The 21,611-nt window shown below is 36.6% G+C and overlaps 1 protein-coding gene across 2 annotated transcripts in view; it reads right to left on the reverse strand.

Annotated features, from left to right (window-relative positions):
• The window catches only part of KIAA2026 (KIAA2026 ortholog), a 132,214-nt gene that overhangs the window by 57,907 nt on the left and 52,696 nt on the right, over nucleotides 1-21,611 (reverse strand). For both annotated transcript variants that reach the window (XM_049634406.1, XM_049634398.1), the window contains exons 3-4: nucleotides 9,988-11,402; nucleotides 134-213 (exon numbers count right to left, since the gene is read on the reverse strand). In XM_049634406.1, coding sequence (XP_049490363.1) covers nucleotides 134-213; nucleotides 9,988-11,402 — 1,495 coding nt within the window. The remainder of the gene's footprint in view (nucleotides 1-133; nucleotides 214-9,987; nucleotides 11,403-21,611) is intronic.

Raw genomic sequence — 21,611 nt, forward strand, 5'->3', positions numbered from 1 at the left:
AAAAAAGTCATAGTTGGAAACACTTCATTTAAAGTATGGGTGTTACAGTGGAATTCAGCCAATCTCTTGAGGAACAATATAAACACTAAAAAAGTTAAACTAAAAAATGTTGAGACAAAATTGAAACATTTACCTGAAATTCTGGTACAGTGGGTGACTTTGTAACAGTTTTCCTCTTCTTTGTGATTGCTTTTTTAGATATGGATTTTTTTCCTTTCAAGATTAAAAGAGAAAAGCTTCATAATACTGTTTATAGCACTTCATTAACAAGAACCAAATTACATAGAACCTTGAAAGTTAAAATATAACTAACAGATGGCTTCTAGTGAGTCAAAATAAAGTGATGAATCAAAACAAGCCGTAGTAAAAGCAAACATTAAACTATAACTACCTGTAACAAGTATATTAACAAATGCTGTTTTCTTTACACATGAACTAAACTATCAAAATCTCTGATGAATTTCACAGTATCAGAACTTACTGTAATAAGATTTGGCAAAAAAAAAAAAAAAAAAAAGGCACATTACTACTGCTCAGTTAAAAATCTAATTCACAACTTAAAATGAAATTTTATAAGACAAAAAAATCTTACCTTTTAACAATGACTTCCATAGTCAGGAACTTGCATAAAACTATACTCTGAAGACTATGGTCTTAAACCAATCTAATGTGAAAATCCTCTCAGCAGCTTAGGAAACAAGGTCTTTCTATCTCTTTATCACCTAAGAGGCTGCCTTTGGCAGATTCAATAATCACTTTAAAAACAAGGTAAAAATCTCCCTTTAAAAAGTGCATCTAGTCATTTATGCAATCAGAAATCACTACGAAAAATAAATCCACATTCTTAAAGAAATCCAACTCATTAGCACAGATTGAAATGTATCTACTCTGTATTTAACATAACAGAGATATATACATGCATATAACCTCTGTTTTTAGAAAGGAACATGTTAAAGTGTTTTGTCTACATTTGCATTTAGCAAAATCAGTTAATAAACTGGTTGTTAATTATTCAACAAACATGAGATACAGGGCACTTTACAATTTATGGGAATAACAAAGAATTATAAAATGGAAATCCTGTCCTCCAGGAGCTGATAATCTATATAAGGGAATAAAAATTAATCAGAAACACTTAGAAGTTAATTTTAGTTCACAATCATTTGTACGTTAAAATCAGCTTAAAAGTTACTATTTTTTTACATAATCCCTTTCTGAACATTTTCCTATATAGATATGATCTGCTTCCATGCAAACAGTTCATTTGATTGCAACATTTTATTCAACTTGTAGGCACAATTCTAATTTAAATATAATTGTATTTTCTTCTGTATTCCTTTACAACCATATCACAGAACTGTCATTTGATCATTTCTAACTTTTGACTCAGTAAAATGCACGTATACTATGTTTGAACTACTACAAATTTTGAGTTGCTGAAGTTCACATGGATTTCACTGTCCTGTTCTATTAAGTATCAACCTGCTGTCACTTGACATTTGTTTTTAATTAAAATAACCTAACATTTATTTCTTATCACTGTTACTTGTTTCCATGCTTACACAGAATCTATACGGGAACTAAACTTCCACAAAAATAGGCAAGTGCGTGGTCTGCTTAACCAGTATTCAGGAAGGAGTGATTCAACTCTTGGTATCTCTATAACACAGCTAGAATAACTGATTTCTAATTGGATGCAATAGGTACCTCTCAAAGGGACTCATGAGTCTGGACACAAGAATGCCTTTCTTCTATAAACTACATTTTTTAAAGTTCATAGGAAAAGATTTAATAGCCTCATGAATTTTGGGAAAGCTATAAAAACAATTTGAAGGAAATGAAATCCTTCCTTATCCCCCCACCCCCACCCCAGCCCCAGCACTGTTGTAATTAGCTTTTTAAAAACCATGTGAAAATAAATGAGTAAATATCGTTTGATTTTGCATTCATTTGTAAGCACAACAGAGGTCACCCTTGATACTTCCAATAAAGTTTATATTGTTGCCACATAAGCACTAAATTTGGGTACTAAAGCTCAAGTTCACTCTAGCAGCCATGCTTATTTTAATGGATTAAGCAGCTGAAGTGGTTACTGGGTATTTCCTTTCACTATATGATTAGGATACCTAAATGTAGATTAAATAAATGGAAGTAGTATTCTGTTGTGGTTTTAAGCTTGAGTTTTAGAACTAAACTACCTGGGTTTGAATACCAGTTCTAACCACCTACTAGCTACAAATTGCTTTATTTCCTTGTGCAGTTTATCTATAAAACAGAGATAATGATATTACCTACTTTCTTATTGAGAATTAAAACGTAAAAAAAACTCAGACTACTGTTAGGCACATGGTTAAGTGATCAATGTTAGTTGTTATTATCTCCTTTAGCTAAGCCATTATGTTAAGTGTCTAAACAAATATTATCATTTAACCTTCTTCAAATTATTTTATTAACTTATTCTTTCATCTTAGTTCTTGCTTATATATCCTCTGTGCTACCACTCTACTTCCTACAATATTTATGTAACACATTATACAGTATTGTAATGATCCATTTATAGGTTTCTCATCCTTACTAGACTGAATTATTGATGACAGAAATCACATTATTCGTTTTTTATTTACAGCATTTTTCATACAAGAAGTTATGAGAAATGATCCTTAAACAGAAAAATCCTAATTTTAATCAGAAATTTCACCGGTCTGGAGATAGGAAAAGGGAGGCAGGTAACTGTTTATAATTCTTAAGGTCTCTCTGAGTCCATTTTTAAATAAAGAAAGCACTGGCAATAACTAGATAATTTACGCAATTTACCAAAGAGTTTCACAACATGACCTAGGAGTGGTAGTAAGAACACTAATTTTTATTGAGAACCTATTATGTCAGATACTTAGCAAGATAATTTATATAAATTATCTCAATTAATACTCAAAACAACCCCTCAAGGTAGGCAACACCTCATTTTAATGTAGGATAACTGAAAACCAAAGGTTACTTAACTTATTCAAGTGTTACACTGTAAGCAAGCACCACAGCCAGGGATTCTAACTCCAAAGTCCAAGTTCTTTCCATTATATAATTCTACCTCTTGAAAATCAGTTACCATTTACTGATTCCTACCACATGCCAGGCACCATGTTAAGTACTATGCATTCACTATTCCAATTAATCTTTGTAATGATTACATCAAGGTATGTCTTACCTCATTTTTCACAGATAAAAAAACTGGCTATCAACAGGCAAATAAACTGATGGAGGACTTATAGCTAATGTGCACTGGACATATATTTGCACTACATCTGCCTCACTTCAAAGTTGTGTGCTTTTTATGATAAAATACTGCATTCTTTCAAATTTTCTGCAGGAATGTAATTTGCTTCTGACTGATTTCACAGCATTCCTTTTTTGATTAGGATTATAAGATTCACATATTCACTATTAGTATCTTCAGACTATATCCTCATAAAAATTTGAATACAAATTTTCCTTCATTCTTCAGTAAAAACTGGCTCTTCCTTTTTATTATACCACTTTTAAAATGTAGCATGGATACTACAAAACCACCAGGCTTTATTTGGTAATCTGCTTTTGTTCCAGGGCAAGATATATATAGGGCAAGCTACATACTGCCCCCTAGTGGGCTTCCATTCTTCCACCACTCACTTGATGATACACCAGGTCTTTACCCCACCCCCCCCAGCCCTAAATCATCTCGTCCCATAAAACAGAATACAATTTCCAGATCTGGGACTGTGCTAAAGTCAGAAAGCATATACAGAATTTTGACACAATTATTGGGCCTAAAATACACACATGAGCAAAAAATGAGTGTCAACTTGTACCTGGAAAATAGAGAAGGAAAACTTAACATGGCCTAGTAATTAGTATTCAAGTGTGGCCTAAGGAAGCTTTTTAAAACTATGCTGAGGACAGCTGTAGTAAAGGAAGCCCAACTTGAGAGAAAGACAATGTAACTAAAAATATATTTTATAACTTAGGCACAAAACTCTAGTCTTCCAGAACATGGAGATATACCTCTTAACTAGCAAAATGCAGGTGATTATTATCCCCAATCCAACTCCTCTTTCCTGTCTCTTATTCTCCATCTTTCCCTTCTCCTTTATCTGCCTTACCTGACTGTCATCATTCTTTGGCCCCTTGAACTATTCAGAGACTTCTATTTCAAAGCCCTCCTAGATTTGGCCTTCTTATGTTAAAAATTATCCTGGAGCACCTGGGTGGCTCAGTTGGTTGGGTGTTTGATTTCGGTTCAGGTCATGATCTCACAGTTCCTGGGTTTGAGCCCGCATCAGGCTCTGTGCTGACAGCTCAGAACCTGGAGCCTGCTTTGGATTCTGTGTCTCCCTCTCTCTCTGCCCCTCCCTAGCTCGTGTTTGCCCACCTGCACTCTTTCTCTCAAAAATAAACATTAAAAAAAAAAATTATCCTAACACATTCGCTAGTTTCTCAGTGCTTACATTTTAGGAATCGTAACAAATGAATGGATACTAAGACATTAATCACTGTTAAAAAAAAAAAAAAGGCCAAGGGCATTTATATTATTAAATAGAAATCTGGGAAGTGGCTGGAATTTGAAGTCACAGAACCAGAGTCTAAATTTGACTTTTTATGTACTAAATGTTCATGTCGTAAGCAAATATTTAGTCTATACAAGTTTCTGGAGTGTTGTATCTCTTAAGTAAGCAATTTAACCTTAACAAAACAGCTGATTTTCTTTCCATTCTTCTTGCCTGTTAGCAAATTTCTCATCATACTGGTAACTTTTTGCCACTATCATATAATTCAATAACTGCTAAACAATGATTTTTTTCTCCTTTAGCTTAAAATACTGAATCAGCTGTCAAATTCTGCTTATTGTAACATCTCTCTCAAAACATTATTTTCTTCTGTCAATGTGAAAGAAAAGTCATATAGTCAGTCATTCTCTATCTGGATTTAGAAATTTCCTCTTCTTAAACTTACCTTCAACCCCTTCATGAAAACCCTGCCAGTTTCTTTTATAACTCTTTAATGGTCCTAACTATTCTGCAAGATCCTTTCTCCTAATCCTGCCACTTATTAGCTATGTAACCTTGGACAAGTTAATAAACATCTCTGTACCTCAGTTTTTTAAATCTATAAAATCTATATAATGAGGAATAATAATACCATTTAATGGAGTTTTTATGAAAATCAAATGAGAAAATATATATAAAGGCTTAGAACAGTGCCTGGCATACAGTTATTAGCACTTATGAGTATAGTATATAGCATTAAAATAAAAGGACAAAATACTCTATCGATCCTTCACTCTCTTATATCTTGGCATCTTGAGTTGGTCCTCTAAAATTTTCCCCATACAGACACACATAGTTAGGATCTTTGGGTTTTCAACAACAACAACAACAAAAAACTGTAAAACTTTTTCACAATAACGGGTCTGGATGTAACCAAATATTGTAGATTACACTGCTTTTTTAGTTATTCCCTATAAAGGAGCTTATTGCTTTTTACACATTATCTCTTATTGTAAGGTCATTTCCTTGCACTAGGCACTTGATGCAATTATTTAAAACAGCACCACCTGTCCAGAAAGAGATCACCCATAACTGGCACAGTCTCATCATTCAAATAGCTTCTAAAACCTCAACTTTTCACCTTTTTCCTTATGTTTTTCTCTGTGTTTTCAGTGACACCAGCTTAATTATACCCTCATGCTTTTATTCACATTATTAACCACTGTTCATCTATCCAATCCCCACTATTCTTCAAAGTCTTTTATCCTCTGCAAAACCTTCCAAGACAACTATAGCAAACACTGACTGATTTACTCTCCACTTGACCTTTTACTCTATTATATACTTAACAATTATTAAAATGAATTGTTTACCACTTTGAGCCTTAGTTTATTCACTTATAAAAGAATAACACCACCACTTGTCTTATTTATTTTAATCAGTTCAGAGGAGCTAACACAAAATGATTTTGTTGAAAATAATGAACATGTGAGAAGAGGGAAAAACCCTCCAAACCAAATTGGCTAAAATGAGTAACTTAAAACACCATAAGCTTTTTGTAACAATTAATGTATCTTTAATAATTTTTGCCCATCTTTTTCAGGTTTTATAAAAAGTCCTCTAGTTTTTAAAACCTATTTTATTTCAGCCAACTCTACTCCACAAAATCTATAACAGAATACTATTGAAAACAACCAAAATGTCTAATAAGGAGGTTGGAAAAATAACTACAAAATACACATAACAAAATGATGGTGCAAAGATCTACTGATCACACAGAAGTTCACAGTGCACTGTTACGCAAGGAAAAAACAGATTGTAAAATGGTATGGATAGTACAATGCTAATTCAAAAATATATAGGCCTGAAAAGGATATAAAAGATACATTTTAAGGAGCTAATCTTATAGCTGAGTAAACTATATTATGTGTGTTCATTTATTTATTCGACAGATTCCTACACAATGTGTTGGTCACTGTGCTAACCTTCTGTCCCCAAGAATGTTATAAAATACAGGGAAGACAATCATCAAAATAATTTACAAAGAAATAAACGCAACCATTATAAGTAAAAGTTATAAGTATTATAAAGGAGAAGTATCTGATGCTATAAGCATGCACAATTGGGGATATTCCAACGTTTTTCTATTCTATAATGTTTCTAAGAGTAAGGAAAGGCTTAAATAACTAAAAATGAATTCAATTAAAAAGCAGAAAGCAAACTCCAATTCTAAAAAAATAGATAAAAATGCTTAAAAGTTGCAAAACTGCCCCAGAGTTCCCTAAAATTATCTAATCATTCTCAACCAATTTGTCTTTGCACCTTCTACTAAAAATTATCTCCCACCTGCTAAATTTAGAGAGTCCACCAAAAATTAAAGCCTGTATAATCAACATAAAATGGACATTAACCGCATGTAGAATTTACTCTATCCTAAGTGAATGCTCATGGATGACACACTTTATCCCAAAGCATATTCTACAGAATGCTATTACTTGAAAAAAAAATCTCTGTGTTCAAGTAAACTTAAAAGTACTAGGTTAAACAAAACTAAACAGTTTTTTTTCTTCAAGACTTCCCAGAGTCCTTAAAATAAAGGCCCCAAATCACTTTTCCACAATTCTAAAGTTCAAAAAGTTCTCAAAACTAACCTTTTAAAAATAACTTATATGGTAGCAAAACTTGACATGAACTGTTCTAAGGTTCTTTATAGTTTTCATCTCATTTAACCCATTCACATATCTTTCTGTAAAAACTATGTGTGTAATTACAGGGGCTACACCAAACTCAACTGGGGATGTTATTTAATAAACATATATATCATACTATCCTATAATCTGATGATTTCTGAATTCCAAAACATATCTGATACAAGAGTTTTGTAAAATGCATTGTGGACCTGTACTAATGCACAAGGTGAATCTAGAAGAGGAGCATTTCCACATTTTCCAAACATGTCACCATGGAGCTCCCTTTTAAAAATAGTGAAAGAGAAAACACTGGATTAGAGTATGCCCAAAACTGACTATAAAAGGCTACAATGCCTCATAACTAATAAAGGAGCCCAGGGCAAAGCCTCAGGAAGACAAGTGTACTGAAAATGATGTAAAACAAATGTTCTGTTGTTGTTGTTGTTGTTGTTGTTGTTGTTGTTGTTATGCACCTAGGTGGCTCCATCAGTTAAGCCTCCGACTCTTGGTTTCAGCTCAAGTCATGATCTCACGGTTTGTGAGTTTGAGCCCTATAGGGCTCCACAATGACAGCAGGGAGCCTGTTTGGGATTCCCTCTCTCACTCTCTCTGCCCCTCCCCAGCTCCCTCTCTAAATAAATAAATAAATAAATAAATAAATAAATAAATTTAATTTAATTTAAAAAATTTTTTAAAAGGCATGGCTCAGTCGGTTTTGGCTCAGGTCATGATCTCATGGTTCATGAGTTTGAGCCCCACATCGGGCTCTGTGCTGACAGCACAGAGCTTGCTTGGGATTCTCTCTTTCTCCCTCTCTCTGCCCCAGGCTTGCTCACTCTCTCTGTCCCTCTCTCTCAAAATAAATAAATAAATAAAAATTTTAATATCATTTTATGTACTGCTGTTATAACCGAAAGGAGTTTAGTATCTTATAAAGAAAGAGTGGGCATATGCTTACCCAGAACTATCAAGGGAGAGAGAAACTGTATTTGCCAAATCCAAGTATTTTTGTTACTGAAGACTAACCTCCTAAATTTGCTCTGAAGATAAAATTAGTATATAGGCTAGTGCATTATTTTCTTCTATTTCATCCCTGTAAGCTGTCTATACCCACCTAAAGATGCTCAGAGAGGGTACATAAGTACTTGCTGAATTTACTTCTATCTTTTTTTTTTTATTCACTTGGACAACTGGACATGACACTCCCACAAATATTCTCTCTGATCTACAAATATTCTGCACTACCATTTAAAAAATGTGGCAACACTTTAATTGCTTACCATAAAAATACATTTAAAAGTAATCCTTACAGTTAATATTTTTACTCTCCTATTGGTAAAGCCTGTATAGGAGCTACATCAGTATCTACCCCCATAAGTCACAATTACCTTTGAACACATGAATAGTAGGTCATAAATAAACAATAAAAGGTTTCAGGTGACAATGGTACTAATAAAACAGTATTACATACTTTAGCACTGGAAAAAATATTTCCAACTTAAACTACTAATTAATATTTTTGAGAGGAAAACGTGACAAATCAAACTAAATTTATATAGCCTAAATATGTGGATTATTACAAAATTTAAACGGCTTATTTCTGAAAGTTACTTTTAAAAATTGTAGTTTTTCATCATCTGGCCAGTGTAGTGGTTCAACTTTGCAATTATCAGTTCATCAAATTAAGCCTGTTCTTAATAGTAAATTTTATGCTTCCTTATCAATGATATATTACATACACGTTTTAAAATATACTTAACTGTATTCATTTAAATAACAGCAAGTATATCAACTAAACAAACTTCACTCTCTCATTTGCCAACTCATTATCAAATTATTGTCAAATCCTAATTATCTTTGTTACCGAGGGAAGACATAAAAAATGGAAATCCACAAATAATGACAATAAACCACAACTCATTTTAGTAAACAATTCAAGTTTTTCCCAACCAGGCAAATTTTATAATAAGTGGAGTTCAACATCTGCTTTTATCTCACCTATCTTCTTGACAAACAAGACACAGAAACTGATTAAGAGGCAAACAATAGAAAAAGCAAAAACACCTGAGTAATGAAAAGATAGTGCAACCAACCACCGAAGACTTTATTTACAGAATTTTTTGTTATTCTTTAAATAGACTTGCAACAAATACATGGGGTATTCAAATTTGATGTAAGACAAATGTGCAAATCTTCTTACAAAATATGCTTCATGTCCTATTAGTTGATGCAATGTTTTTCCTTGTATTTCACATTTTTCCTGGGTATGAAAATATATACTGAAAATAGAGTGCTAAAAAATATATGATGTGGGAAAAAACCAACACCCAAAAAGATAATCTGACTTGCCTTGGTTTAAGTTGCTATGTACTCTATATAGTATTGGGAATGGTATCTCCTGATATCAGTGCTTTTTCCATTTGCTGTACTGGTCTTAGCCTGGGGGGAAAAACACTTCTCAAAAATGATAGGAAGCATTATTTATCAAGAATCTGGTCCAGAGAAATGTAAAAACATGTCCAAAGATCTTCAACTGAAAATTAAATTAAAATGTACTGTGACGGTATTTTTTTCTGTTGAGTATACAAAACCTCTTCTGCTCTGAGTTTTAATCAGTGGAAGAATATAAAACTTGATCTCTTAAACACACACACACACACACACACACACACGTACGCACACACACTTTTCATTCTGTTAATCAGTGCCTCTCATGCCTAATTGCAAGAACAACATGAAGTATGCTTAAATGTAATTCTCATCCATTTGTGTTAGCTTACCAGATTTGTGCTTCTTGTGTTTTGCTTTCTTTTTGATGATCAATAACTTATTCTGGATCTCAGGTTTGTAAGATTTGAATGCAAGAGAATGAAGACTTTCACGCTTTCTCTGTAAGTTTTCATTTAAAACATCTTTCAATTTCTTTTTTTTCTTTTTCTTCTTTTTTGCCCTCATTTTAGTTAGTTTGATTTTCTTGTGACTCTGCAGTGACTGCTCTAATAGAATGTCTCTTACAACTTTGTGGCAGTTAAATTCTGGATGATCACTGTGACTTCCATTTACATGTATTTGGCAAGATTTTAGAGCATTTTCTTTTAATGGACTGGGTTCAGGCTTTACTCTGGAAGCTTCACCATATTTTTCTTGATTTTCTATAAACCTTATTTCACCTGGACTAAGAGGCTCTCCAAAGCCAGTAACTTCCCCTGGACTCCCTGGTTCCCCTAAATTTTCTTTATAACAATCAGTTTTTTTAATTTCACAGGGCCTGCAAATTCTAATTTCACAGCTGGATTTCACTTCCATTTCAACAGGGATGTCATGATTATCCAAGTTCATTTTAGCAGAGCCCCAAGTTGTATCAAAATTAGTTTCCTGCTCTTTCTTGAAGGCAGAGGAGAGGCCTATACTACACCTATGTTCTCCATTACTCGTACTAACATAGTCACATTTCAATTTCTCCAGTTTAATCCGAGGTACTCTTTGTATTTTAATGGGTGGAACTGGAAATTCTGGGGCTTGAAAAGGTCTCTGTTTATAAATCCGTACATCTGCACCACAGAACTGTGGAAAATGCACATAAGCATTCTCCAAATAATCGTAACCCAAGATAACTTCCCTGCATTCATGAATAGGCTGTCCAAGTACAGCATCTTGAACTTCTTTTTGTGTTTCATACACAAAGTCACAAAGACCCTTAAGTAACCATACTTTTTGGTAAAAAGGTAGTTCATGAAAAGGTTTTTCTTCCAATGGATTAACTTCTCCAAGAACTTTAAAAAACTGAGGACATAACCCAAGCTTTTCAGCACAGTTGTCAGGATTTTCAGTCTGTCCTACAGCAGTATACCACTGCTGTACTTTCTGTCTCAGTGCTGCTTCCCAGGTCCTATAAGGCAAAGTAGGTCTTCGATGTAAGGTAGGTCTGCGATGAGGTGGACTTAACAGAGAAGTCATTATTTTAGAAAGAAAAGCATTACACTGAGGCATTAGAAGACAACGTTCCAATTCGTAAAAGACTATTTCTGGCAAATTTAGAATTTGTTGGGCTAAACAAAGAAAATGACCAATAGCTGGAATTTCCCACATAGTCTCCATACAAGTTGGAGCTGCTTGAGCTAGGAGTTTTCTTTCCCATTCTTCCATTTCCTTTTGACTAGCTTCTTCTGCTTCTTTTCTTTCCTGCTCCCGAAGCCTAAAGAAAGTTTAACAAATTATACTATTGTTAAAGTAGAAAGTACCATTAAATACTAAATATTTGGTGTCGTATTAATCTTTAATCAACAAGGCAAATGGCTACAAAGTATCTCATTAGATGTACCATTATTTTCTTCAGATGATGAAATAAATATATAACTTGACACTGAGTCTTCTGACATTTCTTCATCCAAAGTAAAATTCTTCAACTTAGGATGTGTATCAATTTCAAAGTAAATGAAAAAAAATTTAAACATGTGTACTAAACAAAAGCACAGGGTAGTGCTTTCTAAAAGTAGTATGATGTCATATAAGAACTATAAAGATATTTAAATCCTTTGACATGGTCATTCCGTTCCTAGAAAGTTTTTGTTTGTATTAACTTGACAGAGTTAACTTTTAACCATATAAAAAAAGTTATAAAGAAGTTTTTATAAACTTTTGTTAAGTTATAAAAAAGTTACACAATTGGGAAATAAGCTGGCTATTATTAGCTAGCCTTAAAAACTAAAATTATGGGAGGAGGATGGCACAGGAGTAGGGGGGCCCTAAGCTTACCTCATCCCTTGAACATAGCTAGATAAATATCAAATCATTCTGAACACCTAAGAAATTGATTTGAGGACTGAGAGAATAAAACTTCACATCTACAAGAAGAAAAATGACCACCTCGTGGAAGGTAGGAGCTACAGACAATTGTTGTGGAGGAGAAAAGAACTGTGAGTGCTGTGGAGAGGAGGGAGCCCTGATCATGGAGGTGTGCCTGAATGAGAGAGAAAGAGTAAAGCAACAGGCAGGGGGACTGCACAAGAAAAACTCTTCCCCAACACCAGTGACTGGGAAAAAGAGAGGGGCTGACTGTTAGTTTTTATGAGCAGTGGAGCTCATAGTCTGAAGTTTTAGAAGACCCTACCATCGCTGGGTTGTATCTGGCAGGCTTAGCAGTGCCCCAGTGGGGAAGGAAGGAGGAAGGAGATACAGGAGTAGGAAGCATGATCTGAATATCCCCTGGGTCCAACTGGGAGAAACAGTTCCCCTTCTTGGGAGTTCATTTGGGAGTGGTGGCATGGACTCTCCCAGGACAAAAGAACTGATGGTGCCAATGTGTTGCCCTATTCCCTAGAATAGGAACAAAGACACAGGCTGAAGGTATCAAGTCTTGGTGCCAGCTTTTTGCTGCACTTCACCATAAACTCTGAACCACTGTGTGGTCATGCAACTGCTTTCCTGGGACAAACTGGTAAATGGCAAAAGCATAGCAAGACCCTCTCCCAAAGCATCAGCATTGGTGCAGGCTACACGGTTCCCTAAAATTTGGAGTTCTGAAACCCAGCCACATGGCAGAGATAAAGCATAAGAGTACTGTGCTGCCTGGCAGGCAGACAGTTGGGACTCAGACAAGGTGAAGGCAGGGATCTGACAGAAGCTGGGAACAGTAGAGAGGGATTCTTTGCTCTTCTACAATGACTTCTTGAGGAGTGGCAGGGCGAACTCCTTGCTCCCAGGAGAAGAGAGCTGGCAACATCACTTTCTTGCTCTCCCCCATCAGTACTGACCAAATTCAATGAGCTAAACAGCCTCCTCAGTGGAGACCAGAGCTGCTTACAACAAGCTCCACCCCACTGTGCCCTGCAGGTGCATCTCCACTAGGGCAAGACCACCTGAAAATCAGCGCAGCAGGCTTCTCCCCCAAACCCAGTGCATCCCGTCATGCACAGAGTTTACTGACAGAGTGCTTCAAAGCTTCAATTTAGGAGAAATAAGGTCTAGCTTCATTTTTTTTTTGGATTCCACATCTTTTAAAAAGCAGATCAAAACACACCTACAGACCTAGACAAAAACTACCACACAGTGGACAATGTCCAAACACCCCCTACTGCAAGCAAGGAGACACTCTGCAGAGGACCGGCCTGAGGGTAGGAAAAGCCAAAATACAACAACAAACTGCATATAGGATACCCCTTTTGTTGGTCTCTTCTTAATATAGCCATTACTCTCAGGAGCAGGAATAGAACAGGCTTTCCTAATAATCACACACACAAAAAAACAGTGACCTAAAGAAAATGACAAAACAGAGGAATCCATCCAAAAGAAAGAAAGAAAAGGAAAAAGTCACGGTTGGGGATTCAATCATTACAGACATAAGATATCTGAACCATAATTTAAAACAACGATTATAAGGATACTAACTAGCTGGGCTTGAAAAAAGCATAGAAGATACTAGAGAATCCTTTACTGAAGAGATAAAAAAAACTAAAATCTCAGGCTAAAATTAAAAATACTATAACTAAGTTGCAAACCCAACTGGATGACATGACAATAAGGATGTATGAAGTAGAGGAATGAATCAGTGATATAGAAGACAGAATTATAGAGAACAATGAAGCAAAAAATAAGAGGGAAACAAAGGTATTGGATCACGATGGTAGACTTAGGGAACTCAGCAACTCCTTAAAGCATTTGTATCACATTTGTATCACAGGAGTCCTAGAAGAAGAGAGGAAAAAAGAGGAAGATTTATTTCAGCAAATTAGAGCTGCAAACTTCCCTAATATGTGGAAGGACAATACACATCAAAAGTCAAGAAGTGCAAGAACTCCCATTAAATTCAATAAAAACGACCATCACAAAATACAAGACCAAAATACACAAAGAAAGAATCCTGAAAGCAGCAAGGGAAAAAAAGTTCTTAACCTACAAGGGAAGACAGACCAGATTCACAGAAGATCTATCCACAGAAACTTAGTAGCCTAAAGAGACTTGCAGGATATATTCAATGAGCTGAATGTGAAAAATATGCAGCCAAGAATACTTTATCCAGCAAGGGTATCATTCAGAACAGGACAGATAAAGAGTATCCCAGACAAACAAAAATATAAAGGAGTTCGTGACCACTAAACCAGACCTCAAGAAAAATTAAAGGGTACTCTTTGGGGATAAAAATACCAAAAGCAACAAAGATTGAAAAGACCAGAGATCATCATCAGAAACACCAACTTTAGGGGCGCTGGGGTGGCTCAGTCGGTTAAGTGTCCGACTTCGGCTCAGGTCATGATCTCATGGTTCGTGAGTTCAAGCCCCGCGTCAGGCTCTGTGCTGACCGCTCAGAGCCTGGAGCCTGTTTCAGATTCTGTGTCTCCCTCTCTCTCTGACCCTCCCTCGTTCATGCTCAGTCTCTCTGTGTCACAAAAATAAATAAACGTTAAAAAAAAAAAAAGAAACACCAACTTTATAGGTAACAAATGGCATTACATTCATATCGTTCAATAACCACTCTGCATGTAAATAAACTAAATGCTCCAATCAAAAGACATAGGATATTAGAAAAGATAAAAAGAACAAGACCTATCACACACAATGCTGCCTACAAGAGACTCATTTTAGACCTAAAGACACAAGCAGATTGAAAGTGAGGGGATGGAGAACCATCTAATGGACATCAAAAGAAAGCTGGACTAGCCATACTTACTTATATCAACAAACTAGATTTTAAACCAAAGACTGTAACATGAAAAAGGGCACTATATCATAATTACGAGGTCTATCCATCAAGATCTAACAATTGTAAAATTTATGCCCTCAATTTAGAAGAACCCAAATATATAAATCAATTAATTACAAACATAAAGAAACTCAGTGACAATAACACAGTACAGTAGGGGACTTTAACACTCTACTTATATCAACAGACCGACCATCTAAGTAAAAAAATCAACAATACACAGTGGCTTTTCAATGACGCACTGGCCCAAAAGGACTTAACAGATATATGCAAAGCATTTCATCCTAAAACAGCAGAATATACATTCTTTTCAATGTCACATGAACATCCTTCAGAACAGACCAAATACTGGGTCACAAATGAGCCCTCAACAGGTACAAAAAGATTGAGATCATACCATGCATATTTTCAGATCACAAAACTATGAAATTTGGTCAACCACAAGAAAAAATTTAGAAAGTCCTCAAATACATGGAGGTCAAAGAATACTTAAACACTTAAATACTTAAATAGCTTACTAAAGAATAAATCGTAAACCAGAAAATTAGAGAAGAAATTTAAAAAGTACATGGAAGCATGGGGCGCCTGGGTGGCTCAGTCAGTTGAGCATCCAACTTCAGCTCAGGTCATGATCTCACAGTTCGTGGGTTTGAGCCCTGTGTTGGGCTCTGTGCCCACAGTTCAGAGCCTGAAGCCTGCTTCAGATTCTGTCTCCCTTGCTCTCTGCCCCTCCCCTCTCACACTCTCTCTCAAAAATGAATAAATGTTTAAAAATACATATTAAAAAAAAAAAGTACATGGAAGCAAATGAAAACATGGTGGTCCAAAACGTTTGGGATGCAGCAAAGGCAGCCATAAGAGGGCAGTATATGGCAATACAGGCCTACTTCAAGAACCAAGAAAAGTCTCAAATACACAACCACACCTGATACCTAAAGGAGTTAGAAAAGGAACAGCAAATAAAGCCTAAAACCAGCAGAAGAAGGGAAATAAAAAATATCAGAAAAGAAATAAATATAGAAACAAAAATAAAAAGCCCCAGTAGAACACATCAACAAAGTAAGAACTGGCTCTTTGAAAGAATTAATAAAATTGATAAATCCTTAGCCAGACTTATCAAAAAGAAAAGAGGGCCAACATAAATAAAATCAAGACTAAAAGAGAAGAGATCACAACCAACACTATAGATATACAAACAATTACAAGAGAAAATTATGAAAAATTATATGCCAACAAACTGGGTATTCTGTAAGAAATGAACAAAATCCTAGAAACATACAAAGTACCAAAACTGAAACAGGAAGAAAAAAAATTTGAAGAGACCTATAATCAGCAAAGAATTTGAATTAGTAATCAAAAATCTCCCAAGGACATAAGAGTCTTGGGCTGGATGGATTCCCAGGGAATTCTACTAGACAATTAAAGAGTTAATACCTATTCTTCTCAAACTGTTCCAAAAAAAAAAAACAACAAAAAAACAAAACAAAACAACCAGAAATGGAAGGAAAACTTCCAGACTCATTCTACAAGGCCAGCATTACCTTGATTCCAAAACCAGCCAAACACCCCATAAAAAGGAGAATTACAGACCAATGTCCCTGATGAACATGAAAATTCTCAACAAGATACTAGCAAATCAAATTCAACAGTATATCAAAAGAATTGCTGACCATGATCAAGTGGGATTTATACCTGGGCCGCAGGGCTGGTTCATAGTTGTAAATCAATCATGTGATACACCACTTTAATAAAAGAAAGAATAGGAACCACACGATCCTCTCAATAGATGCAAAAAAAGCATTTGACAAAACACAGCGTGCATTCTTGATAAAAACCATAAACAAAGTAAGGATGGAAGGAATATACCTCAACATCATAAAGGCCATACACGAAAGACCCACAGCTAAACTCATCCTCAATGGGGAAAAACTGAGAGCCTTTCCCTTACATCAGGTATAAGACAAAGATGTCCATTCTCACCATTGTTATTGAACATAGTAATGGAAGTCCTAACCTAAGCATTCAGACAACAAAAAGACATAAAAGGCATTCAAATCAGCACGGAAGATGTCAAACTGTCACTATTTGTAGACAAAATGATACTGTATGTATAAAACCCGATAGACTCCACCAGAAAATTGCTAGAACTAATACATGAATTCAGCAAAGCTGCAGGATATAAAATCAACATAAAAAACTCAGTTGCATTTCTATACACCAATAACAAAGTGGCGGAAAGAGAAATCAAGGAATCGATCCCATTTACAACAGTACCAAAAACCTTAAGATACCTAGGAATTAACCTAACCAAAGAGGTAAAAGATCTGTACTCTGAAAACTATAGAACACTTATCAAAGAAATTAAAGAGGACATAAAGAAATGGAAAAACATTCCATGCTCATGGAAGAAGAAATATTGTTAAAACATAAAAGAAAATATATAATATTTTACAATAAAAATATTATAATAAAAATATTATAATAAAATATTGTTAAAATATAAAAGTCTATACTACCAAAACCAATCTACACATTTAATGCAACCCCTATCAAAATACAACAGCATTTAGCAGAGCTAGAACAAACAATACTAAAGTTTGTATGGAACCACAAACGACCCACAATAGGCAAAGCAATCCTGAAAAAGAAAAGCAAAGCTGGAGGCATCACGATCTGGAATTCAAGCTGTATTACAAAGCTGTGGTCATCAAACAGTGCGGTACTGGTGCAAAAAGAGACACAGTGATCAATGGAACAGAATGACAACCAAGAAATGGACCCAGAACTATGTGGTCAATTAATCTTCAACAAAGCAGGAAAGACGATCCAATGGAAAAAAAAACAACAACAGTTTCTTCAACAAATGGTGCTGGGAAAACTCTATAGACAGTGACATGCAGAAGAATGAAACTGGACCACTTTCTTACAAAAATAAATTCAAAATGGATGAAAGACCTAAATGTGAGATAGGAAACTATCAAAATCCTAGAGACCACAGGCAGAAACGTCTTTGACTTTGGCTGCCGCAACTTCTTACCGGACAAATCACCAGAGGCAAAGGAAACAAAAGCAAACATGAACTATTGGGACTTCATCAAGGTAAAAAGCTTCTACACAGCAATGGAAACAATCAACAAAACTAAAAGGCAGCCTATGGAATGGGAGAGGACACTTTGAAATGGCATATTGGATAAAGGGATAGTATCCAAAACCTATGAAGAAGTTATCAAATTCAACGCCCAAAACCAAATAATCCAGTGAAGAAATGGGCAGAAAACACAGACTAGACACTTTACCAAAGAAGACATCCAGATGACCAACAGACACATGAAAAGATGTTCAACATCACTCATAACCAGGGAAATACAAATCAAAACCACAATGAGATACTACTTCACATCTGTTAGAATGGCTAAAATTAACAACTCAGGCAACAACAGATGTTGGCCCTGCCTTGGGGGAACACTACTTCCCATCTAGCCTTGGCTGGCACAGAGCAAGAGATTATGGACACTTCCAGCATCTTCGTTTGACTCGGTTACCCATGCCTTCAGATTGTTTTCTCCTGTAATCGTAGGCATTGTTTTTAAGAATAAAACAAGGTTTAGTCTACACATTTAAAAACATTATCCTCGACTAGGAGGAACATGGCGGAGTAGAAGGACACTGGGCTCACTGCGTCCTGCTGATCACTTAGATTCCACCTACACGTGCCTAAATAACCCAGAAAAACGCCAGAAGACTACTAGAACGGATTCTCTGGAGCCAAGCGCAGAGGAGAGGCCCACGGAAGAGGGTAGGAAGGGAGGAGAGGCAGTGCACGCTACATGGACTGGCGGGAGGGAGCCGGGGCGGAGGGGCAGCCTGCTGGCCAGAGACCCCGAGTCTGGCTGGCAAAAGCAGAGGAGCCGGACAGAGTGTGTTCTGAAAGCAAGCGGGACTTAATATCTGGAAGGTTATAAGTTAACAGCTCTGCTCAGAGAATGGGAAGGCTGGAGAACAACGGGAGGGAGAGTTGTTGAGCCCCGGACGACAGAGCTCAGTTTCGTGGGGAACAAAGGTGGTCGCCAGCGCCATCTCCCTCGCCCATCCCCAAGCCAAAATCCCAAAGGGAACCAGTTCCTGCCAGGAAACTTGCTGGCACCGTGCAAACACCCAGCGCTGTGGTTCTGCAGATCCATCCCTCTGGCGGGTCTGACTCCCTCCCGCTGCCGCAGGGCCCCCCCCCCAAGTGGATCACGGAAGGAGAAGCGAGCTGAGCCTGCCCTTCCCGCCCCCGTGCACCTTGCCCATCCACCCCAGCTAATACACCAGATCCCCAGCACCACAAGGCTGGCAATGTGCAAGTAGCCCAGACAGGCCACACCACCCCAGAGTGAATTCCGCCCCTAGGGAGGGGAAGAGAAAGTACACACTAGTCTGAATGTGGCCCCAGCAGTGGGCTGGGGGCAGACATCAGGTCTGACTGCGGCCCCGCCCACCAACGCGAGATAGTCAAGACAGCACAGGGGAAGTGCCCTGCAGTTCCGCACCACTCCAGGGACTATCCAAAATGACAAAACGGAAGAATTCTCCTCAAAAAATTCTCCAGGAAATAACAACAGCTAACAAACTGATCAAAAAGGATTTAAACAATATAACAGAAAGTGAATTTAGAATAATAGTCATAAAATTATTCGCTGGGCTTAAAACTGTATAGAGGACAGGAGAGAATCTATTGCTACAGAGATCAAGGGACTAAGGAACAGTCAGGAGGAGCTAAAAAATGCTATTAATGAGCTGCAAAATAAAATGGAAATGACCACGGCTTGGATTGAAGAGGCAGAGGAGAGAATAGGTGAACGAGAAGATAAAATTATGGAAAAAGAGGAAGCTCAGAAAAAGATAAAAAAATCCAGGAGTATGAGGGGAAAATTAGAGAACTAAGTGATGCACTAAAGAGAAATAATCTATGCATAATTGGTATTCCAGAGGAGGAAGAGAGACGGAAAGGTGCTGAAGGTGTACTTGAAGAAATCATAGCTGAGAACGTACCTGATCTGGGGAAGGAAAAAGGCACTGAAATCCAAGAGGCACAGAGAACTCCCTTCAGATGTAACTTGAATCGATCTTCTGCACGACATATCATAGTGAAATTGGCAAAATACAAGGATAAAGAGAAAATTCTGAAAGCAGTTAGGGATAAACGTGCTCTAACACATGAAGGGAGACCTATAAGACTCGTGACCGATCTCTCTACTGAAACCTGGCAGGGCAGAAAGGAATGGCAGGAAATCTTCCATGTGATGAACAGAAAAAATATGCAGCCGAGAATCCTTTATCCAGCAAGTCTGTCATTTAGAATAGAAGGAGAGATAAAGGTCTTCCCAAACAAACAAAAACTGAAGAAATTCGTCACCACTAAACCAGCCCTACAAGACATCCTAAGGGGGATCCTGTGAGACAAAGTACCAGAGACATGGCTACAAGCATGAAACCTACAGACATCACAATGATGCTAAACCCGTATCTTTCTATAATAACACTGAACGTAAATGGACTGAATGTGCCAACCAAAAGACATAGGGTATCAGAATGGATAAAAAACCAAGACTCATCTATTTGCTGTCTACAAGAGACTCATTTTAGACCTGAGGACACCTTCAGATTGAAAGTGAGGGGATGGAGAACTATTTATCATGCTACTGGAAGTCAAAAGAAAGCTGGAGTGGCCATACCTATATCAGACAAGCTAGACTTTAAATCAAAGGCTATAACAAGAGATGAAGAATAGCATTATATAATACTTACAGGGTCTATCCATCAGGAAGAGCTAACAATTATAAATGTCTATGTGCCAAATATGGGAGCCCCCAAATATATAAAACAATTACTCACAACCATAAGCAACCTTATTGATAAGAATGTGGTAATTGCAGGGGACTTTAACACCCCACTCACAGAAATGGATAGATCATCTAGACACACGGTCAATAAAGAAACAAGGGCCCCAAATGATACATTGGGTCAGATGGACTTGACAGATATATTTAGAACTCTGCATCCCAAAGCAACAGAATATACTTTCTTCTCGAGTGCACATGGAACATTCTCCAAGATAGATCACATACTGGGTCACAAAACAGCCCTTCATAACTATACAAGAATGGAGATCATTCCATGCATACTTTCAGACCACAATGCGATGAAGCTTGAAATCAACCACAGGAAAAAGTCTGGAAAACCTCCAAGAGTGTGAAGGTTAAAGAACACCCTACTAAAGAATGAATGGGTCAACCAGGCAATTAGAGAAGAAATTAAAAAATATATGGAAACAAACAAAAATGAAAAGACAACAATCCAAACGCTTTGGGATGCAGCGAAGGCAGTCCTGAGGAAAGGAAAGAGAAGCAGAACAGCAAAGACAGCCTAAACTCAACAGAAGAAGAGAAATAATAAAGATCAGAGCAGAAATAAACAATATAGAATCTAAAAAAACTGTAGAGCAGATCAACGAAACCAAGAGTTGGTATTTTGAAAAAATAAACAAAATTGATAAACCTCTAGCCAGGCTTCTCAAAAAGAAAAGGGAGATGACCCAAATAGATAAAATCATGAATGAAAATGGAATTATTACAACCAATCCCTCAGAGATACAAGCAATTATCAGGGAATACTATGAAAACTTATATGCCAACAAACTGGACAACCTGGAAGAAACGGACA

The sequence above is a fragment of the Panthera uncia genome, chromosome D4 (genome assembly GCF_023721935.1).
Source record: "Panthera uncia isolate 11264 chromosome D4, Puncia_PCG_1.0, whole genome shotgun sequence".
Lineage (NCBI taxonomy): Eukaryota > Metazoa > Chordata > Mammalia > Carnivora > Felidae > Panthera > Panthera uncia.